Here is a 22,670-nt window from a genome sequence, read left to right as displayed (position 1 = left end):
CCATAATTAATAAATATTAAAGCCATTGTGTCGTCCAGTGGTTAGGATATATGGCTTTCACCTGGGAGCATCGGCAATGGAAGGTTATTTGTGTATGTAATTTCTTAGACCAGGGTTTCCGTTTGACGTTCCATTTCTTTGCTTACCGGAAAACTGCATGAAGTGGGAAGGAATTATTATGATGATCGATTCTGTAGATATAATAAAGAAAGCTTCTATAATCTTATTGAGAATTTCTTTAGTATGCAGTCCTGTTGTTATCTTTGATAATTATTTTTGGTTCTCAAAACACTTTTGCAGCCATAAGCATCAGAGATACTCTCTAGCCTACATAAACTTCAAGAGGCCAGAAGATGTCTTCGATTTTGCTGAGTTCTTCGGTGAACATGTATTTGTTAATCAGCAGGGTATTTTATTGTTAAATTCTGATTATTTATGATACGGATTTTGTTAGCGTTTTAACAAATTAGATTGCAAATTGCTAATGTCTTCTTCTTTAACTTAAATGTACCCATAATATGTTGCACCTTACACTAAAATATTTGTTGGATGCCACTTATTCCTGGTACTCAATTTAAAGCCTTTGTTGAATATGCTCCTTCACAGCAGGTCGCAAAGCCAGACAGTAAAAAGGATGCTTGTGAAGGGACCATTTTCAAAGGTGCATTATTTTCAATGAAAAGGATTTCATCTTTAGGGATATTATTTAATAGGAAGCTTTTGCATTAACATTGAGTTGACTCCTATAATTTGTTATCTTGTACTGACTATTATTTTTCTTTTATGAAACTAGACCCTGATTATCTGGAGTTCCTCAAAATGATTGCAAAACCTGTTGAGAATCTTCCCAGTGCTGAGATTCAGTTGGAAAGAAAAGAAGCAGAACTATCTGGTAGTTATGTTCGAATGATAAAAAAAGTGAATTCTAGTTATGGGTTTTTTTTCACCCTAATCTGAATATTATCACTCTGGTCCCATTTTGTTTTTCTTAGGCGCTCCCAAAGGAACCCCAGTCATTACTCCACTAATGGAATTTGTACGTCAGAGCCAAGCTGCTGAGAGTGGAGCTCAGGTATTTCACTTTGGGAAAGGGTGTAATTCTGTACCATCATGGTGCCATTTTTCCTGTTTATATGACCTTTAAGGCATCGTATGCTATCGACTTCCTATTACCTATTTTGTTATTAGTTCATTGAACATCATGAAAACATGATGGACATGTTGAGGACTGAAGAAGGTATTTGCGTGGTTTCCTTTCCCTGGTGAATTTCCTCAAGAATTATTAGGATGCAATTTGACCAGAAATTGCCCAACAGTCTGAGAGGCTTAGTCATACATGTTTCAATTCAACATGTTACATGATGCTGTCCTTGGTCACTATTTCCTTTAGATCCTACTTTGGCCTAGAAAAAGGTAAAAGAAACAAAAGATGAATTAAAAAGTCATCCTTAAGTGACCACTTTGTTTTGGTGACAGGGGTCAATCACTCTAAGAAAGGCTGGCAAAAAAGCTGCCGCTGCATCTAGAGGCAAGCCTGGATCAAGTAGCAAGCGTGGCTCTGAGAAGAAAAATGTCTCAAAGTCGATAGATTTCTTATTTATTGTATTGCTGGATATTTTAACATATGGTGCTCTCTACTTGGAGAGAACCTTTCAGTACTTGTGAAAAAAAAAGTGCGTTGTAACCTTTTTTTCTAGTCAACCTACTGGTGAATGAGAGGCCTTGTATTTGTACAAGAACTTGGCTCTTATTTATCTGGATCATCTGCTTTATAATTGTGGCTCTCTGTTTTAGTTGATAGATTTTCTTTATTCTCCTTACATGCTAGGGTTTGCACCTTAAGGAGGCACGCAGGGTGGAGTAAGATGTGAAAATGGGCTGGTATCTGTAATTTGAAGGGTCTTAAGATTCCTTTGGATGACGCCTGTAGGATATTGTCTTAGGAAGGTTTGGTTAATCCCCAAAAATCAAAGATTTAGGCTTTGTTTGGTAGGAAGGACAGGAAGAGGTAACATTCAAAAAATTTAAGCCAATGATTATGTTTCTTAAGCACTTCCTTACCTTGCAGTGTAATCATTGGGTTGGAAGTTTTTCCATTAGCAAAAGCCTTAAGGTGATGATTTAAAGTTTTATATTAGGCACTTGAAGCTTAGCATAGTCATAAATGCTCCATATAACAGATGAAAGGGACGGCCTTTTTTAATGGATTTTTAAATGATTTTTGCCCATGATTATTTGTTACTTAAGGTGTGCATGTGCAAGTTTTGAAGGTTAATAGTTTCTATTTTCATTGAACGAGAACTTGTTTCATTTGCAGTATATTCTAAAAGATGGTGCAAAAGGTGCAAAGAAGTCCAATTCTTTGGTAGCATCCAAGAAAGAGGATCAATCGGTGACTTCTTTTGCTAAAGAAATAAGAGAGAATGGAACTGGTGAGAATTACTCTTTGCGGAGTGCTTATAAACTGCTAGCTTTATTAGCATTTGCATCAAAGCTTTTTGTGTTCTCGTTGTGACTTTTTGTTTTGGATTAAATCTATATAAATTTCTGACTTTTTGAAATTGCTGAAAACATCTGTCTTGTTTTGTTCTGGCACATATCCCATAATGTGTAGCTAGAAAACTTAGCATATTTTCATGAATGTGTTTCAGTGAAGCTAATTGTAAATTTTTCAGAAAACTCCAGTCGATCCCTGATAGCAAGAATATGGGGTCTTATCCCCAAGTTTCTTTTACACCATTTACAAATACAGACGACCCATGGAACATTGAAAAGGAACAGACTAAGTTTCCTCAATTGACGCCACCATGATGGAGCTTCAGCTCAACCTGAGTTCATATGTTAGACTACTTGTATTCGTCTTTAAAAACTCATCTATATATCTTAAGCAGCATGGATGAAGGTGTGGAATAATGTTGACCTTTTGTTTACATGTAATTATTTATTATACTGGCGTTAGTGCAAATGAATCATGTCATTTTATGTGCTCTTTTATAGCATGTGCGTGAGCGGTGTAATTAAGTTGTGTGTTTATTCTTTCTCTTTGCTGTTATTTGGATTATCATCTTTCATATGACTAGAAGTTGGTGATATATTAGAATCCTTAGGTTGCAGGTTGTTTTGGTTTTTAACTTGTCCTTGTCATTTATCCCTCCATATTTTGGCTTAATTAGTTGCATTACAGTCTGTGGCATTGATGGTCCTGTAATTGGAATCTATTTTGCTGCTGATTCTGAGAAGCAAAAGATCCTTCTCCTAAAACCAAAAGATCGGAGGGCTCCTCATTTGCCTTTTGTTGTCTCCTTTCCACTTACATAACCGTTGTTAGCTATATTCAAGTTTTGTTATACTTCATTGAGATGTGTTTTCTATGTACTTGTAGAGCTGGGGTATTTTATTATATTTTTCCTTCAAATTTTTGGATGCAAATTATGATGATCTTTACATTTACTAGGCATCGGAGGGTAAACCTGAGTTGCAGGGTGCACCATCTCCTGTAGCAACTTCATCTGGTTCAATTGCTCTGAGACAACGTCAGCGACACGAGGATTGTGGAAAGTTGATAAGGAGCATACTTTTTGAGTAATGAATCGAGCCAAAATCGATCTTCTGCAGCGGTCCAGCCTCAGCATAAAAATGAAACTATGAGTCTGGACAATATCAAGAGACCTTCCTGGCTCACGAATGCACGATTGGGTAATGGTCATGTTTCAAATTAAATTTCTGCACTGAAATCTGGTGTTGATACAAAAAGAGTTTCAAATAACAAGTTCATGAAAAAGGCACCGCATGGTTTAGGTTTTGGAAGCAAGAAGAAGCATGAAAAAAGTACAAGAAATAAGGATAGACCTGATCGTGGTGTATGGGCCCCTCTTCTTCGTTCTGAAGTTCCACAAGCTAGTGAGGAGCACTTGACACCCTCCGTGTCACAATCTGCCCAGCCCACTCGTAATCCCAGTCAAGGTATTAATGCTTCTACACATGAATAACTGGTGTTTACAAGTAACAATAGGCTTGGGTTACAGTTATTTTATCAAGTTGTTCGGACTGAATTTGCAAAAAAATGAGGAAAGCTAATTTACTATACTTCTGCATATGAACTTCTAGTTATCCAAGGAGAAATGAAAGGCGGCATACCTAATGGAAGTAGAGGACGTAACATTCCGTCAGAAAATGATTAGTCTATCAGACTATCAATCTATCTATAATTGATTGATTCGGTATTGCTCACATGAATACTAGAATGCCTTGTTGGTGATACGTTCAACAGGTTCCAGTAGAGATTTGCTCAGCATACAACAGCCCATGATACCAAGGATGATGGGTCTATTATATTGAGGGACGGAAAGTCTTTCAAAAGAGGAGCTGCTAGCTCATTCCATGAGGTTTGCAAATTTTGTGCTGAATCAGCAGTAATAGTTGTTATATATTGCTCACCTTTGATTGTTGTGTGTGTGTTCTTTTTCTCTCTCTTTTTACTTGTAGAAACAAGTTTGGGTTCAGAAGTCATCTTCAGGGTCTTAGAACATCCAATTAAACTGGTACGCCCATTTTGTCTTTGATTTCGTTAATTTCGCTGATGACCTTTATTGACGCTTGTTTCAGCAACCTGGTTTTCTTTCCGGCCGTGTGAAACAAATTCACACTAGTAATAAAGTGTTATAGGATTGATATTACTTGTTTTATTTATTCACAGGCACGAACTTTTCTACCCAATTTTTGGGTTTGCATCTTCTCTCATGTTGCTATGACTTGCAACATCTGTTTGCCTTATTGGATTCATAATCACTGTATTCTCTGTAATATGTTCTTGAATAGTTCTTACCTGGCACTACATACTCTTATTAGACTGTCAAGGGCAAGCACCGGTGAGAAATCGAGTTGGAAGTATTTCCTTGTAGTCAACAGTGGGAAAGAAATGACTGGATCAAACATTCTCTGATAAAACGGTGTTGTTCCCGGAAGCAGAGATCGCGCTGGACTGTCTTGCTTCTTTTTTTTTCTTATGTTGTTGAATGATCCAAGGTGCTTAGAAGTTTACTTGAACCGTATTGGTCTTAGCAATGGTCGTTTCTTCCATTGATGGAATATTTTGTATTGTTCATATATTGCATATTCATCTTCTCTGTTAACAATGCTTCTGCCTCCAATAATAATGATAATAATACTGTTGGGAAAGGTTATTTTTCTCTCATAATTTATATATATAATAAATAATTTCCATTATTAATCAAAGAGGTAGCCGTACTGCTCTACATACAAGAAAAAAATGCCATGTAATGAACATAACTTTTGTCCTGTAAGAAAAAAAAAGGAATAAATTACAGACAGGTAGCCCTAAAGTTCTACATGCAAGGCCTGAGACTATAAAATGCCATGTAATGAACAAACTGTTTTCTATCAGAAAATATAAATAAATATTAATGATTTATCCCTTTACCTTTTTCTTCTTTATCTGAAAATTAAGCTAAGGAATCTGAATAATTTCTACTAAAATTTTGTGAAGCGACTGTGGCTTTGAGAAGAACGGGCAATGGTCACTCCCTTTAATCTTGAAAACTCCTTCTGGTGGGTTCTCCCGTACTAGTTTTTCTTGCACGTCCGGTGAAAGAGCACGATCGTCTAATGTTTGAATGTAGAACCGCCGTCCGGTTCCGTATTTCTCGGGGGTCAATGACAGTTTCTCCATGATAGGACCTAGTGGAGTGGGCCTCATGGAAACCATGGCCAAAGCAACATCCTGGAAAGGAATCAAATATCATGTTGAATATATGATTCTATGAATAGGTAATAAAGATTCAAGTACTTCTCAAGCTCCTCACTTCCATAATGGTGATCAGTCCATAATTTTAACACTACACCATACCGCGACATGGTATTAACAACGTTCAATGCAACATAAAATTCACCATTAAACCCAACAGGTCAACACAGATTATCAGAAGATACGATATGTCGAGTCTCACATACATTAGTACATTGTCCATGCAAACCTTCGCAGCATGAATTTTCTTAACCATAATACAGGTTAAAGCATAGGAGAGTCAGAAAACTAGCGGCATACACAACATAGATTAGCCCCAAAATGGGCCATATGTAGATGCATACTTCATAAGAAAATGTAAAAACTGATAAAACAACAAGCTTAATTAATTGTTTCAGTGTTCACTTGAAAACAAAGAAGAAAAATACCTTTGTTGGTGATTGGTTGAAATACAATCCTTTCATTAGCTGTTTCTCGAACATGAACCCTGTAGGCGGCTTATCTTTTCCGTTTCCATAAATCAAAAACTGCGACTCTTGCATGAAACGTTCAGCAGAACCAAGCTGCAACGAATTCTTATATCAGCTCATGTAGACCAGAAAACTAAGAGCAAAGGAGCAGTGAAAGAACCTTCATTACAAAGATTCAGTAGGAATAATCGTTAACGTTGTAATAAAAATTAGTCCTTTGATACATTTGGTTCAAGCAAAATGGAAAACCGAAGTAACATAGATTCGTGTATAATTACTCGATGTAAAATAATTGGCAGCTAGGCATTGATAAAATACCTCTTCTGCAAACACATCAAAAGGTCTCTGACCATTAGACACCATTGTAGCACACAGGAAGATTGCTTTGGAGATCTTTTCTGGGAAATTCTCCAGTGCATAAGAAAGGCATGCACCTCCACTGCTATGACCCACCAAAATAACCTGAACAAAAGATGGCAATGCTATCTTAGATTAATAAAATGAATGGGAAGTATCAAATGTGCCCACTTACCTTCTCATCTTCAGGAAGGGTCTCCAGATATCGAATCAAAGGTTTCGAATATTCTACTAATGTAGTGACGGTGTTGGTATCTGTCAGATCGATACCGGAACCGGTGAGATCAAATGCAGTAGGTAAAAGGCCCACTTCCTCCAATTGAGCAATGGTTTTATACCAACACCAAGCCCCAAAGCCTTCTCCATGTATCAGAACAATTCTTTTAAACTTGATGTTTTCAAGAGATTCCAGCACCTGCAAAGAACATGAAAGTAGTACTAGAAATCAGGTAGAAGTTCCAAGATTTGTAAAAGAATTATGCTAATACAGAGCACTATAGAATAAACAATGCTTTTGAGATTGCTTTTCACAAAGATCTAACACGAAGACATAAAGCTAAAAGCACAGTGAATCAGCTAAAAGGCAAAAAGAAACAATTCTAGTCCCTTATTTATTCACCTGGTGGACCATTGACCAAGCTGTTCTCCAACATGATTAACAACTTTTTTCTCTTGTTTTTACACAATCAATCATTAAAAGCTCACTTTTTCATCGTAGATCCAGTCAACTAAAAAAGTGATTAACATAATGATTGCAAATGAACAAGCTGAAAAAACACAGTGAGGAAACAAAGAAAGGCTAGGTAATTAATAATTAAAATAAAAAAAAACAACCCACCTTTTTTTCATTGTTAGCTAATGGATCAGTATGTCTTCTGGAGCTGGTAGAGCCAATTCTCCTGGACATGGATCCATCAAATCTCTGAGACAATTGGTGCTGATGAAGAGCCATAGACAAAGCTTGCCTATGCAAAAGCTCTTCCTCAGCAAGCATTTTCCTCTGGGACCTTCCCCCCATCCTCGTACTCCTTGTTCCATAATTATCTTTGCTATCTTTTTTTCTCCTGCAAATGAAGCTATTGCCCATAATTCACAAAACCCTGAAAAAAGGTTTGTTTTTTTTCAACACAACCCAAGAGGCTGAAGGATCATTTTTGCCAGAAAAGTGGAAGAAAGTCGAGAAATTTCCGAGGAAAGATGGTTTTTTAATGGGTGAAAGTGGCAAAAACATATATAATTATGTATGTATATATTATATTTCCCTTTCAGCTTCAAGATTTCTTACTACAAAAAAATAATTAAGCAGTCGTTGAGAAAGGAGAGATAAGAAGAAAGAGTCGGTAAAGCGAAGAAGAAGTAGGTTATAAATGCAAAAAAAAAACACACACACACACAGGGTACATTAAACTAATGTGTGAAAACAGCTCCTTAATTTTGAGCCAACTCAATTTAAATGCAATTTAGGGTAGTTTGTTTCAAAAATATTTTTTAGAAAATATTTTTTTTGTAAAATAAATTATATTTTTTAAAAAATATTTTTTAAAAAATGTTTTATGATGATTGGAAGATGTTGTTTAAATTCTTTTTCTATTAGTTGATTTTTTTTAAAATTATTTATTCTAAATATTAAATACAATAAATAATATTATTTATCATAAAACTTAATATTTTTATTTTTAAAATATTAAAATAATTTATTATTAAAATATTTTTTTTATAATTTTATTAATAAAAATATTAATATTGATATATTTTATTGAAATAAAAATATTATAAAGTATACTAATTATTTATTAAAGTAATAGTGTTATATTATATTTAAAAAAATATTAATTAGTATATTTTAATTATATTTATTAAAATATTATTAGATTATTATATTAATATTAAATATATAAATAATATTATTCATTATTAATAATTTAATAATATTATTTCTATGAAATTAATAAATAATACAAATTTTATTAATAATTTATTATATATTATTAAAATAAAAATATAATATCTTATATTATTATAATATAATTGGTTATTTTATTATAATATTAACAATATAATATTATATTATTAGAAATATTAATAAATATATTTTAAATATTTTACTAATTAATATTTTGATTAAAATGATATTAAAATATTGTATTAATATTAAATTCATAAAATAAAATTATTTTGAATATTTATTCTTTGAAGTGAAAAGTTTGGAAAATGACTTACGGAAAATCAGACCGTAAGTCATTTTCTAGAAAACACAAAGAAAATTCTGTTGACCGTGAAAATATTTTACGTTGACCAACAAGTTTTCCTCCAACCAAAGACTGAAAAACGAGGAAAATATTTTTTCGAAAAACGTTTTACTTGAAACAAACGGACCCTTTATTTTCTTTTGAGATACACACTTTTTTTCAACGCTAGACATAAACTTTCAACGCTTGCTTGCTCTCTGCTATCTCGATGAGTATTCGATCAAATTGAGTTGAGTTGAGTCGAGATAATTGTTTTTTGAATTATTTGAGTTGATAAGTCATATTTTACGACTCAAACATAACTTGAAACTTTTTTGAGGCAAGTCTAGTTTAAAAAAATTGACTCGAGTTATTTAAGTAAAGTTATTTAAGTTTTTATACTAATTTTATTATAAATATTTATAGTATTAAGGTAAAGACTGATTTTAATTTTTCGACTTCCTCTAACCATGTAATATATATATATATATTCTTTTCATATTATAATGTTATTTAATATATCAAATACAATCTAAAATTATAAAATATATTCAAAATATTATATTTTAAATAAAGTATTTTGAGGGTAAAATATTGATGAGAATATAAAGGAGTTAAAAAATTGATAAGAAAAAAGAATTTGCAAATAATTAAAGTCAAAAGACCAAATTAAGTAAAATGTAAAGTTAAGAGACTAAATAAAAAAGAGAGGAATTAAATTGAGAAATAAAAAACTTGTTATCAAAAGGAAAAATTAAAAATACTGATAGGGAAGTGGTGGCGGGTTAATGAACGTTGCTTTTGTTGAAGAATCAAACCTAGAAAACTCTAGACTCGATGAAGAACAATGAGGAATGAATAGGGGAAGGTGGCATCAGCAAGTAGGGTTCTTAGGGTTTCTTTTAGATGCTGGAAAAAAGGTAAGAAAAAAGATTAGAACAAGATAAATAAAAGATAAAGAAATTGAAAATAAAATATGATAACAAAGAAATCAAAAGATCTCCCTTATGAAGGTGAACAGTAAAGATGATGATGGTGAAAATGGATTTGTGGAAAATAGATGGATAAGTATCCTATCAAGCCCTCCTAGTCACAATGAAAAGACAAGCACGATAATATGGCTCTAACCAACCCTCCTAGTTGCGATGAAAAGGCAAATTGGAGTGTGAAGATTAATCTCCCTCACAAGAACTTGAAAAAACTCAAAGAGAATAAGCTTCGAAGGCACAAGACAACAATCACTTGCAAAAACAAACTCTCGTTGTATTATTAATCAAATAAATCTAATTTATAAAGTTGAATAAAGCCTCTTTTATATAGGGGTTGAGTTCTAAATGTCTTAAATAACTAATGAATAAAATAATAATAAACTAAACATGTCTTAACTCTAATTCCTAATAAAATAATAATAACTAAATATAATATTTTAACTCATCCTTAATTCCTAATAAAATAATAAATATAATTCTAAAAGATAATGCATCATCTTATATTAAATTATATTAAAAATAATCAATATAAATATTGAAAATTCGTAATATTTACAAAAATCACATATTAATATCGTATAGGAATTTATGCATGCGCTGTCCTCACTAAAATGAACGTATCTTGAGTTCCCAATATCGGATTTGATGCGATTCAAGAACCGTTGGAAATATAAGAGACAGACGATTGTATCTCCAGAAGATATGCTGACCAAATAAGATCAGGATCACATTCAAAAAGTTGTCGCAAGTCTGTTGTTGTTCTGGTCTTCTTTTCCAAGACTTGGACTAGTAGATCATTTGGAAGAGTTATTGCCTCTTCCTTTGATGTGAGCCTTGTGATGCATGTATCAAATACATATGTATTCTATGATAGTTTAGGAGTATTTGGTTCAAATTTGGTAAAAATAAACTTAAAATGAAGGAGTAATTAAACAAATAATGAAATTAGAGATTAAATCATAAAACTTTCAAAATACTTAATTAATTTTTTTTTTATTTTTTTAGTAACTCAAATTTTTTAAATTTAAACTCAACTCGAACTTAAAAATTGAATCAATAATTCGAGTTAACTCAAATAACTAGACTCAAATAATTTAAAATTAAAAAAAATAATTTTTCGAATTATATTGTATAATAATAAAGATTTTAGATAATACAGTTAACGTTATATAATAATTATTATTCAGATACTAAATCGCTGCTGATTGGAAAAAAAATCGCAATTAAAAAAATAATAATAAAAATATGGCTCCTGCTGATTGGTGTTAATAAAACATGAAGACTCCATAGTTCAGTTGCGTGAGACAACAATCCAATGAAATGTAACATTATGTATCATAACGTAAATCTTTTGGGTAAACTATCAATTTGGCCATCCACTTATTATTTAGTTTCTGTTTTGATCATTTAACTATTATATTTTTCAAAATCATACTTAATATTACATTTTAATACTTTTCTACTCACTCATTGTTAATTGTTTAACAATAATGTTGATGTGTCACCATAAGTCCATAAGATAATACCACATCGGCATTGAAAAATAATTAAAAAATATCATGTCATCATCAATGTTAATTTTTAACAATGGATGACTAAAATAAAATCAAAACGTAATATTAAGTATGATATTTTTTTATAAAAAAAATTAAGTGAAAAAATGGAAACTAAGTAAATTTGGGTGACCAAATAAGTAGTTTACCCATTTTTTTACTAGAAAAGTTGTTTTTAATCAATCAAACAACCTTCTTGGCGCTATCCCAAGGGAGATTATGTGATTTAAATTAAAGGAGCAGTCACTGTATTGGTTTTTATTCTCTATCAATAAACCATGACCATGTCAACCAGCCCCACCTTTCCCAATTAGATCCGGTAATGATATTTATTCATTACTTATCATAATTTAATATATCATATATTTATACTATCTATTCAGAAATTTTATTAATCAGTAATAATATATATACACTTACTTAAATACAAGACTTTTAAATAGAATAACATTTATTTGAATTTCTTAGCCTTGACCTACTTGATGGGTTGATATAAATTATTATATTTTAATAAATCCAAATATTTAAGTTATATTTATGTAAATTTTAGATGGCGGTCAAAATTTGCTTGCAATTCTAACATATGTGATAAATATATAATCCCGACATGTTTTTTTTTTCTTGTTTGTTAGAAAAAAGGACACGTTTATGAGTGTGTAGGAAGGAGAGGGCGGCAAAGCTATAAAGTAAAAGGTCTGGTCAAAAGGAAAAGGCTATTTCGACATTTGTACAACTTCAATACTGCCACGTGCTGTGTTGCATAAAACAATGGAGATTGTGACTTTGACCTGAAACAATGTCTTCGTCTTCTTCAGTTTCCCTCAGTACTATGTTCATGCCACTATTTGCATCACATGAATAAACAAAGATGCATGATGAGAAGAACCAAAAGCTTAATTTAGTTGGTTTCTGCAACTTTCGATCAAATCCCGGTTTCTGTAATATCCTCTCCAATTCGATTTGAGTAGCAAAGGCAGCTCCTCTCCGACACCAGGGTTACAAACTGTGATGGACAAGCTTAAGATGTTTAAATACTGGTATGAAGCTTGTAAGTTCTTAAAATCAGGAGAGGTAATGAAATGAAAAAGAAGAAGAAACAATTAGTTCATTATTTGTAAAGAAACTTACACCAAAGCTTCTATAATATCATGTGATTCATCTACTGCCATCTCATTTCTAAAAAGCAATTTAAGGTATGGGAGGACTCTGGGAAGCACCGGCAAATCTGTTATGTTAATACTCATCATGTCAAAAGCAATGCATGTCTTATGCATGTGAGTCTGATCGAATACAGGAATTTTCGGGTATCTTTGGCTGAAATGGGTTAGGATAATGCGATAAGCACCGGCGGAGTTTCCCACTTCAATGGCTTCCTTGGTTGTACTGTGGATTCTTGCAATGGCCTCATCAACCAAACCATCCTCAAAAGTCGCCTGTGATATGATCATGCGTAAGGTAATCAAATTAGCCTTGTGAATGTGCTGATGATGGTTAATGCAAGTATAAAAGAGGTATTCAGTTTCAAAGTAAACTTGAAGATGAATAAACCACTTGAGAATCCTAAAATGGTGAGATTGTACCAGAACATAAGCATGGAAAATATGGATCAATTAGAAAGATGGTCGCAAAACTATTAGGTATGTTGAAAATCAATGAAACGTAGCAGTTAACTTGCCTCGTGTATGAGAACTGTTGCCCCACGACATGCATCAACCAGTTCTTGACAGGGCCTAGTGTCACCCGAGTACCAATCTTCCATCCCGGGATGACTTTTCCGACACTGTTGACAAGCTCTGCAGCTTTAAAAACAATGCCAAATGACTGGGGACAGTGCACGACAGGAAAACTAATCAAAGCTTCTAATCCTGCTTCACGTAGTATATTATTCAATCTCCTTAGGAATGGATAAGCTGCAGAATGGTCCACTGGACTGTCCGGTTGCCTCAAACAGCTCTGCATGCGGCTACCTCTAGCAAACAAAGTTCCTTTTTTGGCATTTGAATGCATTGGACTTTCTGGAGATGATCCGTTATTATTTGATTCGTCATCGCTGGCAAAAGTATCCCATGAAGCTTCTGTGGTACTCCTACAATCAAGGAACCGCATATCAAGATCTTCAAGTCTTTGATATGCATCTAAATATCGTTTAAGCTGCCGTGGTCCTATAACAAGTAATCGTTCATGAGGCATTCCCTTCAATAAATCCCGCCTCAAAGCAAGAACCCTCGCCAGACCCGTGTGGTGATCAGCATGAATATGGGATATCCAAGCACATTTAAGATTTCTAATAACATTGTCTGCACCATCTACACGTATCTGTTTCCTCAATAGACCAACAGTCATGAGTTAAAAAGAATAAAGGAATCATATCACTGTTATCGACTAATATTTTATAACATGTTACCTTCTTTTCAGTTTTCCCAGGGTTCCTTCTCCACAATCCAAGAGCAAACTTCCCTTGAAGAAAAGATTGATATAGACAGAGCTAACATTACGATACTTAGAAGGCTGCGATGAACCCGTACCAAGAAGCACAATTTCCAGGTCATCTCTCCTTACATTTTCCAAACAACTAGGCAAAGTATTTTCAGTCAACCACGGTTCTTCAATCATAACTTTATTATCATTTGTAGTTAATATCTCTTTACTTTCTTTCAGTCCCTGCCAAAACCCTCTGACATTTTGTGCAGCATCTGCAATCTCTGGAATTTCTGAATGCAGTTCATCAATTACTTGAGAGTGGCCTATCGGAATTGGAATTTGTGATCTGTCCAGTCCCAGTTGAGCATAAGGGCACAACGTGAACTGTCCAAAATGTAAGAAACACTCTTTAACAGGAAATTATCACACTATTAAATTTTCTTAAGATCCCAGGGCTGAATATAATATAAACAGTCTGTGTTTTACCAAAATAGATACAAGATAGAAATACATTTACTTATTTTTACACTAACAAGTAATAATTAACCATCTGATTATTCAATTCATGGAACAGAATCACCTATTTTATGGCAGGGATATTGGTTCTTAGAGTTTTCCCCTTTATTTAAGGAAAAAGGAAAAGAACGGGCAGTTGCGACGTCAAGAAGAATGAATACCTTTAAGAGATTTTCAGCAGGAATGCTTTCACAGATCTTCAAAGTGGAACCCTGGTAAAAAGGAAAATAATACTCAGCTGCCTCCAAACTTTTCATGGTATAATAATAAATTTGATTCTTAAAAAATGTCGCTTCTAGAGTGGAAACAGACCTCACTTGAATTAATATCTGATTCTGAGTAATTAAGGTGCTGAAGGGACAAGAATCCTGGAGATGGAAAGAACTGTGGGCATAAGTAATTAAGTCGTGATGCAACTCTTGCACTTGATTTTAGAATTGGAACCTCAAGATTCCTTCTGCAGAGTGGTATAAATAAGAAAACCATCAGTTCATAAGCAAGGGTGCAAATATTTATTTCCTGTACGATGCAAAGAGACTTACGTTTCGTGCCCAGCCATGATTTGTTACGCTGAACCAAATTTCTTCATCCATTTCTGGTAGTCAGGACTGCTTACAACAGAAGCAGGACTTAAATGAATGACAGTTTACTTGGATTACTTGATACTTCAGTATAATATCCATTGAGGCATTCTATGGATAACAATTCCTGTATATGAGATTCTGTGGGACAGTCAAATAGGAAGACAATAGGACCAGGGACAGGAGGAAAGTTTACCATGGGTCAAAAAGTACAACCAGACAAATATTTACACAGCAAAAGCGTAGGAACAAAAGAATATTTATTATTATCATCTTACTCACCATTATATCTAGGTGGTCTGACTTCACTGATTTACCATGTTGTAGCCCACTATTTGGCCCAGGTTTTAGGCCAAGAGCTACAGCCTTTTTTGGGTCAAATTTCCCCATAAGCTCAGGCAATTCACAAATATATAACACAGACATTTCACCAGGCTTTATTTGGGATTGTTGTGAGCAATGAGGTTGTAGGAGAATTTCTGATATCTTGACAACCTCATCATTGACAAGAACAATGGGATCTGCAGCTTTTTTTGGTGCAGTTACAATTTCAGCAGCAGCAGAAACAGGAGCCCGTCCAAAGCTCTGAGTGTGAACCATAGTTGCATGTGGAATGAAAGATTTCATTGCCCCTACTAAAAAATTGAGATCCAAGGGTCCCCAGATTTTGACCTTTACAGCAATATAGGCTAGTACTTAAGTAATAGGCACAACAATGCCAAGGAAAAGTGAAATATTTTATATTTGCGAATGCTCACGCTATACCCTTCTTCTTCCATGCCGGCCAAAGTCAACAGCAAACCTGCAAGAAAGAAGTTAGACTCAACAATTTCAGGAGATATACAATCAACTTTGCATTCCTAGAACATATTCCTCAGAATATTATTGCTTCTCACTTCAAGATATTAGCAATGTTTTTCTGTCAATTTCCAGAAATCTTTCAAAATTAACAGAAAGCTAAGTCTTAAACATTATGGTATATCAGACTTCTACATAACATTATAAACGAGATTCAAGATAAACCTGGAAGTCCACCCGCTGTTTCTGAGCAGACACGAGAGAGAAATATGTGATCTATCTGGAGAAAGCATCCGCATCAGACTATCTTTCTAGACTGAAAGTGAAGAAAGTGGCAAATATTAATATTCATGAAAGAAAAATAGTATTGTACCTTTGATAACTTAATTTTATGCTCTGTGCAAAACCGTTGTAATCCCTGCCATAAAAGGGATTAATAATTAATCATGACACCAATCAAAGCTCATAAGCTTTCTAGAGAAATTATTTCATACTTTGCCACTGCCAATGTTGCATAAAATTTACCAACTATCCTAGATACAGCTAGCTTCTAAGGCCCAAATGATCACACGTAAGACAATTCAAATTGAAGCCAAACACCAATTAAGAAACTTAGCCACCGTCATTCAACCCCCAAAATGTAAAAGGTAAGTTAAGGTTCCTAAAAAGTGATAGGAGGGCGCCGGCAAAAGAACAAATTTAGAAGATCTATACAAGACATTGCATCCATTGCACAATTAAGTATATTGCAGTGAAAGATAGGCCAATGCCAATGTACATTGACCACATCATACAGTTGAGTCTACAAGAAACTGAAGCACTATCTTTTTGAGTTTTGAGGGTTTTTTTTTATTTAGGGTGAATACAAGATAATATCTGTATAAAGATTTTCAACTATTTAACAATGAACGCTTATACCTCTACATACGTGCTTGAACTCGGGACCTCAAGGATAACAACAATCCCTTAATCACTAAGGTCGCTTGTTTCATGCTGAATTTCGAATTTAAATACATAATAAGTCTTTATATTTTTCTTAAATAGTCTAATATTTCGACCCCTACCAATATTTAATTTTGTCCTCATCATTGTCATTGGCTTAACCTATTCCAATTTTAAATTTGTTTATTCTATCTTTTCAAAATATATTTTTAAAATTCAAAGAGCGGAAATTATTAGAAAAAAAAGATGATGGAATACAAAATATTTTTCTCTCTCGAAATCATTTATGTAAAAATATTAAAAAAATAAATGGTTTTAATATATATTTTGAAATATGATAAGTTATAAATTTGCATTGTATATATGTTGTATTAATTTTTTATGTTTAATTTAACTAAATTATTTATAAGTTCATTTTTGGTTAGATTTTATATTTTTGGGTAAAGTATACAAATAGTCTCTAATCGGACACTGTTTTGTTGAGTCCTCAACTATTAAAAGTTATAAGATGATTCTTTAACTATAGGATCTTACTTTGTCGAGTCCCTTGACTTTTAAAAGATACAAAATAGTCACCCAACTATTCATTTTATTTCAAACTCGTCCTTTTCTATTAAAAATTTAATGACAATCTGAGCTGGACATTAACCTGCTGAATGAGATATGATAAAATCTGATCTCAAACGACTATTATATCTCATTTAGCATGTTAACATTTAACTCAGAAAACATCAATATTTCAACAAAAATGATGAGTTTGGAACATAATGAATAGTCAAGTGATTATTTTGTAACTTTTAATAGTCGATGTACTCAACAAAGCAACATCCTATAGTTAAAGGACCATTTTGTAACTTTTAATAGTCGGGGACTCAAAAAAGCATCATCTTATAATGGAAGACCATTTGTGTATTTTATCCTATATTTTATAGGTTAAAATATGTGTTGGAATCGTTTTGAAATTAAAAGAAAAGAACAAGACACGTGACATTTCTACTTTCATTAAAATCTTGTCGTTGAAAGGGGAAGGGGCGACATGATGAGAGGGTTTAAGGGGATCAAATATGTATAGAAACTTAAAGTGTAAAAATGGCATGTTTCGCATTCAAGTTTCTAGTACAAGTATGGTATTGATGCTTTAGTGAAAACGTAGTTTGGATTGGATCATTAAGAGTAACAATGATGTATGTGGAAGTATGTGAATTGTTTAGCTAGCCTAGTAAATGTGCCTTAATTCAATGGAATAATAGAGTTACTTGACAATCAAAACGATGATTCTCAACGAATGTATGAAAATATGATGGAAGGAACATGATTCTTGGAGGGATGTAATGAATCTCAATCCACGTGGAAGCATCTTCAGTCTTTCACATTGTTTGATCTTCAAATGGATTAGAGCAAGCATGGCTCCTTCTTCCACCTTCCACTCTTCCGAATTTTCAAGCCAATCAAAGGTTAGGGATTCGAGTCGAGGAAAATGTGACTCAGAGTCAGAGCAAACCATTTCCTTTCCCGTGAAAGATTCATACCCTAATTCCAGAACCCTTAAATTGGGTAGTTTCTCTAGTGTTGGCATGGGATCTTCCTCAAACTTACATTTCCTCAAGCCTAGGGAAATGATGATAAGCTGGTAACATCTTCATCTTCCCTTCTAACTTCAGCTCATGCAAATCAACACAGCTTGAAAGGAATGAAGATATTTGCTTGTGATGATTGGTTGGTTCTTGTCCAAACCTTCCTCGAAACCTTCGATATTGAAGGACCCGGATATCTTCAGCTTTCTGAGATTTTTCGGCTTGGAAAGATCAGCAGCAAAACACTTTCGTGTGTTGAAGTTGACGAGTGTTTGAAGGTTTCTCAATGTGTTCAACTACAACTTGGTCTTGTCGCCCATGCAGATGTCTTAACTGTACTAGCTTCCGTGTCACGTTGGATACATAAAAGAGATTTACAAAATTTCCTAAATCCAAGGTCAGCAAACACTTTAAGTTGCCTAAAGATGATGGAATTGTTCGCAGACACCTCAAGGTTCCTATAGATGATGGAATCATTGATGTAAAAAAAATCAAAGGCTCCTAAATTCAAGAATCTCTAGTGGATGAGATTGCCTATGTCACTTGGTAACTTACATCCTGCATCACCATAAGATTGTTCAAGGTCTAGGATTCTAAGCAATTTGAACTCGTTGAACAAATATCTCCAACATCCCTGCAATTTCCAGATTAGAGAAACCCCTAACAATCTTGCATTGTTGCAGCCTTCGTCATCCTTATGTTCGTCAAAGCATGGAACTAGTTGAAGTGATTCCCGTGATAGAATTGTTTTTATTGAACAATTCCTTGCGCACCAGCTTTAAGCAAAGAATGAAAAAAAGAGTATAAAGTTAGTTCAACAATGAAGATTGTTAACAATTCCTTGCATCAAGTTTGAGAAAAGAATAACAAAAAGGAGAAAGTATAAATTTGTAGTAATTATCAAAATGGTAATTCTCGACTTCTCTTACACTATGTTTTGGATAAAAAAAATTAGAGTAAACTACCTCCAAATTCATTAAACTTTGGCTATTGAACTAATTTTTTTTATCAATTAGGTCATTAAACTTTCAATTTAATTTCGATGATAGTTGACCATTAACTGTTAATAAAATTGTTGTTGTGATAGTTAAGGAAATTTATATAATAGTATATTTGATTCTCATTATTTACACATTCTATAAATTTGGTCATCATAGGATAATAACACATTTTGTCCTCGTTATTTACCCATTATACACATTGATAGAATTTGTAATATTAAGGACCAAATGTGCTATTATAAAAATTTACTTATATGTCATATCAATAGTTCTGATAATAGTTAATGACCAATGTCTTGATTGAAGCCAAATTGAAAGTTTGGTGATCTAATTCATAAAACTTTTAGTTTAGTGTTCAATATATAATTTAGCCAGTAGCTTAGTGATCATAGGTTAGTTTATCCCAGAAAATTATGAAAGAATGGAGGTAAAGGAAACGATGGTTAAGGAAATGAAATGATTTATATAAAAGATTAAGAGGATAAAATGTTGGGGTAAATAAAAGGGTTAAATTTATATTTGGTCCCTCAGTTCTCTCAAATTAGTATATAAAGATTTTTTTTGATTTTCAGGATACTTTCAATCCAGTTATGAAGTTCACAATTAATGTAATCCTTTCGCTTGTTGTCTCGAGTGGATGGAGCTTGAGACAGGTTGACGTGAACAATGTGTTTCAAGAGTGTTGTTACTATGATGCTCATGATGACAAATTTTGGAGATATATATATACAACTGAGAATGGTGAAATTTTACATGAGTTGACGAACCAAAAAATAAACTATTTTGTGAAGGTATACTGAACTTAGATTTGCTAATTTCCTAGTAATTTCTAAGCTAAGAAAAAGTTAATCAAGCTAAGTTTATGAAAGAAATAATGATATGTGTGCTTTTATTATATATATATATATATATATAATTTAAGTTAATAATATGAAACTCTAAAAATAATAATGATTTTTTAACCATTAAAATAATATAGTTTGTACAAATTATAATGCATTCTTAGCTGTATATGGACCAATGAAATGAAGATATAATGCGATAAATATACAAAAGGTGCCTAATCAGTCTATTTTTTAAGTTTAGTGTCTAACGTTTTATTCCGTAACTAAAAATAGGTTCAGTTGTGACGGACCGTTAAGTTTGATTGTTAACCCATTAAAATATTACATGACATATTTTTTAATATTAAAAGATAATTTCTGAAAATAAGAAATTATTTTGTTTTAGTTTGGTGTCTAACGTTTCTTTTTCTCTCTTCCACTTCTCCACCCAAAAACCCTAAATTGAATTCAAGAACGCATTGTTCTTCCTCTTCTTCCTTTGTTCCACTCCTTTGATTAACTCAACACAATGATGACCCAACACTCAGAACCATGGACGATTTCTCATGAATTTATTCTTCTTCGTGGTTTTATATTATTGTAGAGAAATAAGGAAATGAAACCAAAGAAAAATGAGTTGATAAACTTCAAACTTGTCATTTACAACTATTTCAAACTCATCCTAGTTCTCACATAACTGATTCATTCCATTATTATCAACCCTTAGAATCCCACCAATAAAATTAACAAACAAATGAAGAAGAAATGGAAAGAAGGGATAATACCCATAAACAAACAAATGAAGAAATGGAAAGAACGAATAATATTAAAAAAATATGTCATGTGATATTTTTAATGGGTTAATGTTTAATCTTAACAGTTTGTCACGATTGAACCCATTTTGAGTCACAAAATTAAACATTAGACACTAAATTGGAATAAAATAAATGTTATGCACTAAATTAAAAAATGGGGCATAGATTGAACACCTTTTGTACACCCAAAACAACGATGTATCAATAGTTTATATTTATAATATCATCTATCGATACTAATACTTTGTACATATTAAAAAAATTATAATAATTTCAAAAATCTTATTTTTAAGTGTATTATTATAATTTTTTACCAAACATTCATAAAATACAAATAAAAAACCAATTAATAATGGATAGTTTTCTTTATAAGGCACCCATCATTTAGTGGATGAATTTCTTGTCTAATTTTATACACAAATGTAATAAATATTACACATTTGATATTTTTAATATACATTTAACTGATCACTTAAGAATAAAAGAAAAAGAAAGTCAATTGATATCTTTTTTTTATCTTCTTTCATTATCGATTAATTATTATTTTCATTAAAAAATAAATATTTTGTAACGATTTAATTAAATGTACACTAATAAACAGTATCAAATTTAATATATAATATTGATGAAATAAAAATAAAATAAAAATATATAAATATTACATTAAAAACATCAAATCTAACTATTAAATGTACAATTAATTTATTATTATTTTGGTAAAACACACAAATGATCCTTCGACTATAGTACACTATTTTATTGAGTCATTTAACTATTAAAAATTATAAAATAGTCCCTCGAATATATAATGTTACTTTATTGAGTCACTCGACTATTAAAAGTTATAAAATGATCATTTAGCTATTCATTATATTCCAAACTCGTCATTTTTTGGTAAAAATTAACGGCTATCTGACCTGGATGTTAGTCTACTATGTGAAATATGATAGTCTTTTGAGATTCGAAGATCGAATTTTATCATATCTAATACAACATATTAACATCCAACTAGGGATGGCAAACGGGTACAGTTTCGTGGATTCCGCACCGCATCCGCTCCAATTGGAGCGGGGATGGGTATAATTTTAGCGGGTAGTGGACGGTTGTGGATTTATAAAGTGGTACCCGTCGTGGGTGGTGGGCGGGTAATGGGTTTGAGACATTACCCGCCCCGCATCCGCCTGCCCCACATCCGCCCGCCCAGCTAAATATTTATTAAATTTTGGACCATTATAAATTTAGATGTAATTTTAGAGACTAATTTATAAATTTTAATATTGTATAATATATAACATATAATTTAACCAAATATTAAGGATATTTAGTCTTTAATCTGGTCTTTAATTAGGGAAATATTCGATTCTTTGATTAAACCCATAATCCCACTAACCACGTCACTTTCCATATTCTTTAGCCCATGCTGCCCATCCAAACACAAATTAGCCGTACTATATGCATTAACATCAAAAGCAACAGTTTCCATGTTCTTTAGCCCCTCAAAACCCATATTAGACGCACTATGAGCATTAACATCGAAAGTAACTCAACAATCTAGCTCTGCGACTACATGCTCCCTACAATTTGTCTCAATAACATTCGTAGAGCCACTCCTCTGACAAATTGAAGCATACGTTGCTACCCCATCACGAACTGTCTGGGAACCAACTCCAACATCCCATTAGTTTGCTGTCAGGCGGGTCTAGATGGGTATGTCGCTAGTGGGTGTGGGGATGGATTTGAAAATGTACCCGCGTGAGTGGGTGTGGATTTGAAAATTTGTACCCATCATGGGTGGTGGGCGGGTGGTGAATTGAAAAATATTAGGTGGGTATGGGGA

At 32.9% G+C, this 22,670-nt stretch overlaps 1 protein-coding gene and 2 pseudogenes across 1 annotated transcript; 1 reads left to right on the top strand and 2 right to left on the bottom strand.

Annotated features, from left to right (window-relative positions):
- The first annotated feature begins 50 nt into the window (after nt 1-50).
- On the top strand, nt 51-4,524 carry LOC120169877 (annotated as a pseudogene).
- Nucleotides 4,525-4,750: 226 nt separating this feature from the next.
- LOC120169876 lies at nt 4,751-15,688 on the bottom strand (annotated as a pseudogene).
- On the bottom strand, nt 5,278-7,888 carry LOC120169964 (putative methylesterase 14, chloroplastic). Its single transcript, XM_039178036.1, has 5 exons — nt 7,430-7,888; nt 6,767-7,006; nt 6,553-6,696; nt 6,193-6,327; nt 5,278-5,740 (listed from the first exon to the last, which is right to left on the bottom strand). Exons 1-5 carry the CDS (start codon nt 7,676-7,678, stop codon nt 5,468-5,470), a joined length of 1,041 nt encoding a protein of 346 aa, XP_039033967.1. The 5' UTR covers nt 7,679-7,888; the 3' UTR covers nt 5,278-5,467.
- Nucleotides 15,689-22,670: the final 6,982 nt, after the last annotated feature.

This window comes from Hibiscus syriacus, unplaced genomic scaffold, assembly GCF_006381635.1.
Source record: "Hibiscus syriacus cultivar Baekdansim isolate YM2019G1 unplaced genomic scaffold, ASM638163v2 tig00111769_pilon, whole genome shotgun sequence".
NCBI lineage: Eukaryota > Viridiplantae > Streptophyta > Magnoliopsida > Malvales > Malvaceae > Hibiscus > Hibiscus syriacus.
The sequence above is the reverse complement of the archived record's forward strand: the minus strand, read 5'-3'. Positions and strand labels throughout refer to the sequence as shown.

Bases quoted from the DNA above. Each gene is read 5' to 3' on its own strand.
- LOC120169964 (XM_039178036.1), bottom strand. From the start codon at position 7,678: ATGGGCAATAGCTTCATTTGCAGGAGAAAAAAAGATAGCAAAGATAAT. The intron at 7,007-7,429 runs GTGGGTTGTTTT...TGTTCTTTGCAG, and splicing joins TAGCTAACAATGAAAAAAAG to GTGCTGGAATCTCTTGAAAA. The intron at 6,328-6,552 runs GTATTTTATCAA...AATTCGTTGCAG, and splicing joins TTGATGTGTTTGCAGAAGAG to CTTGGTTCTGCTGAACGTTT.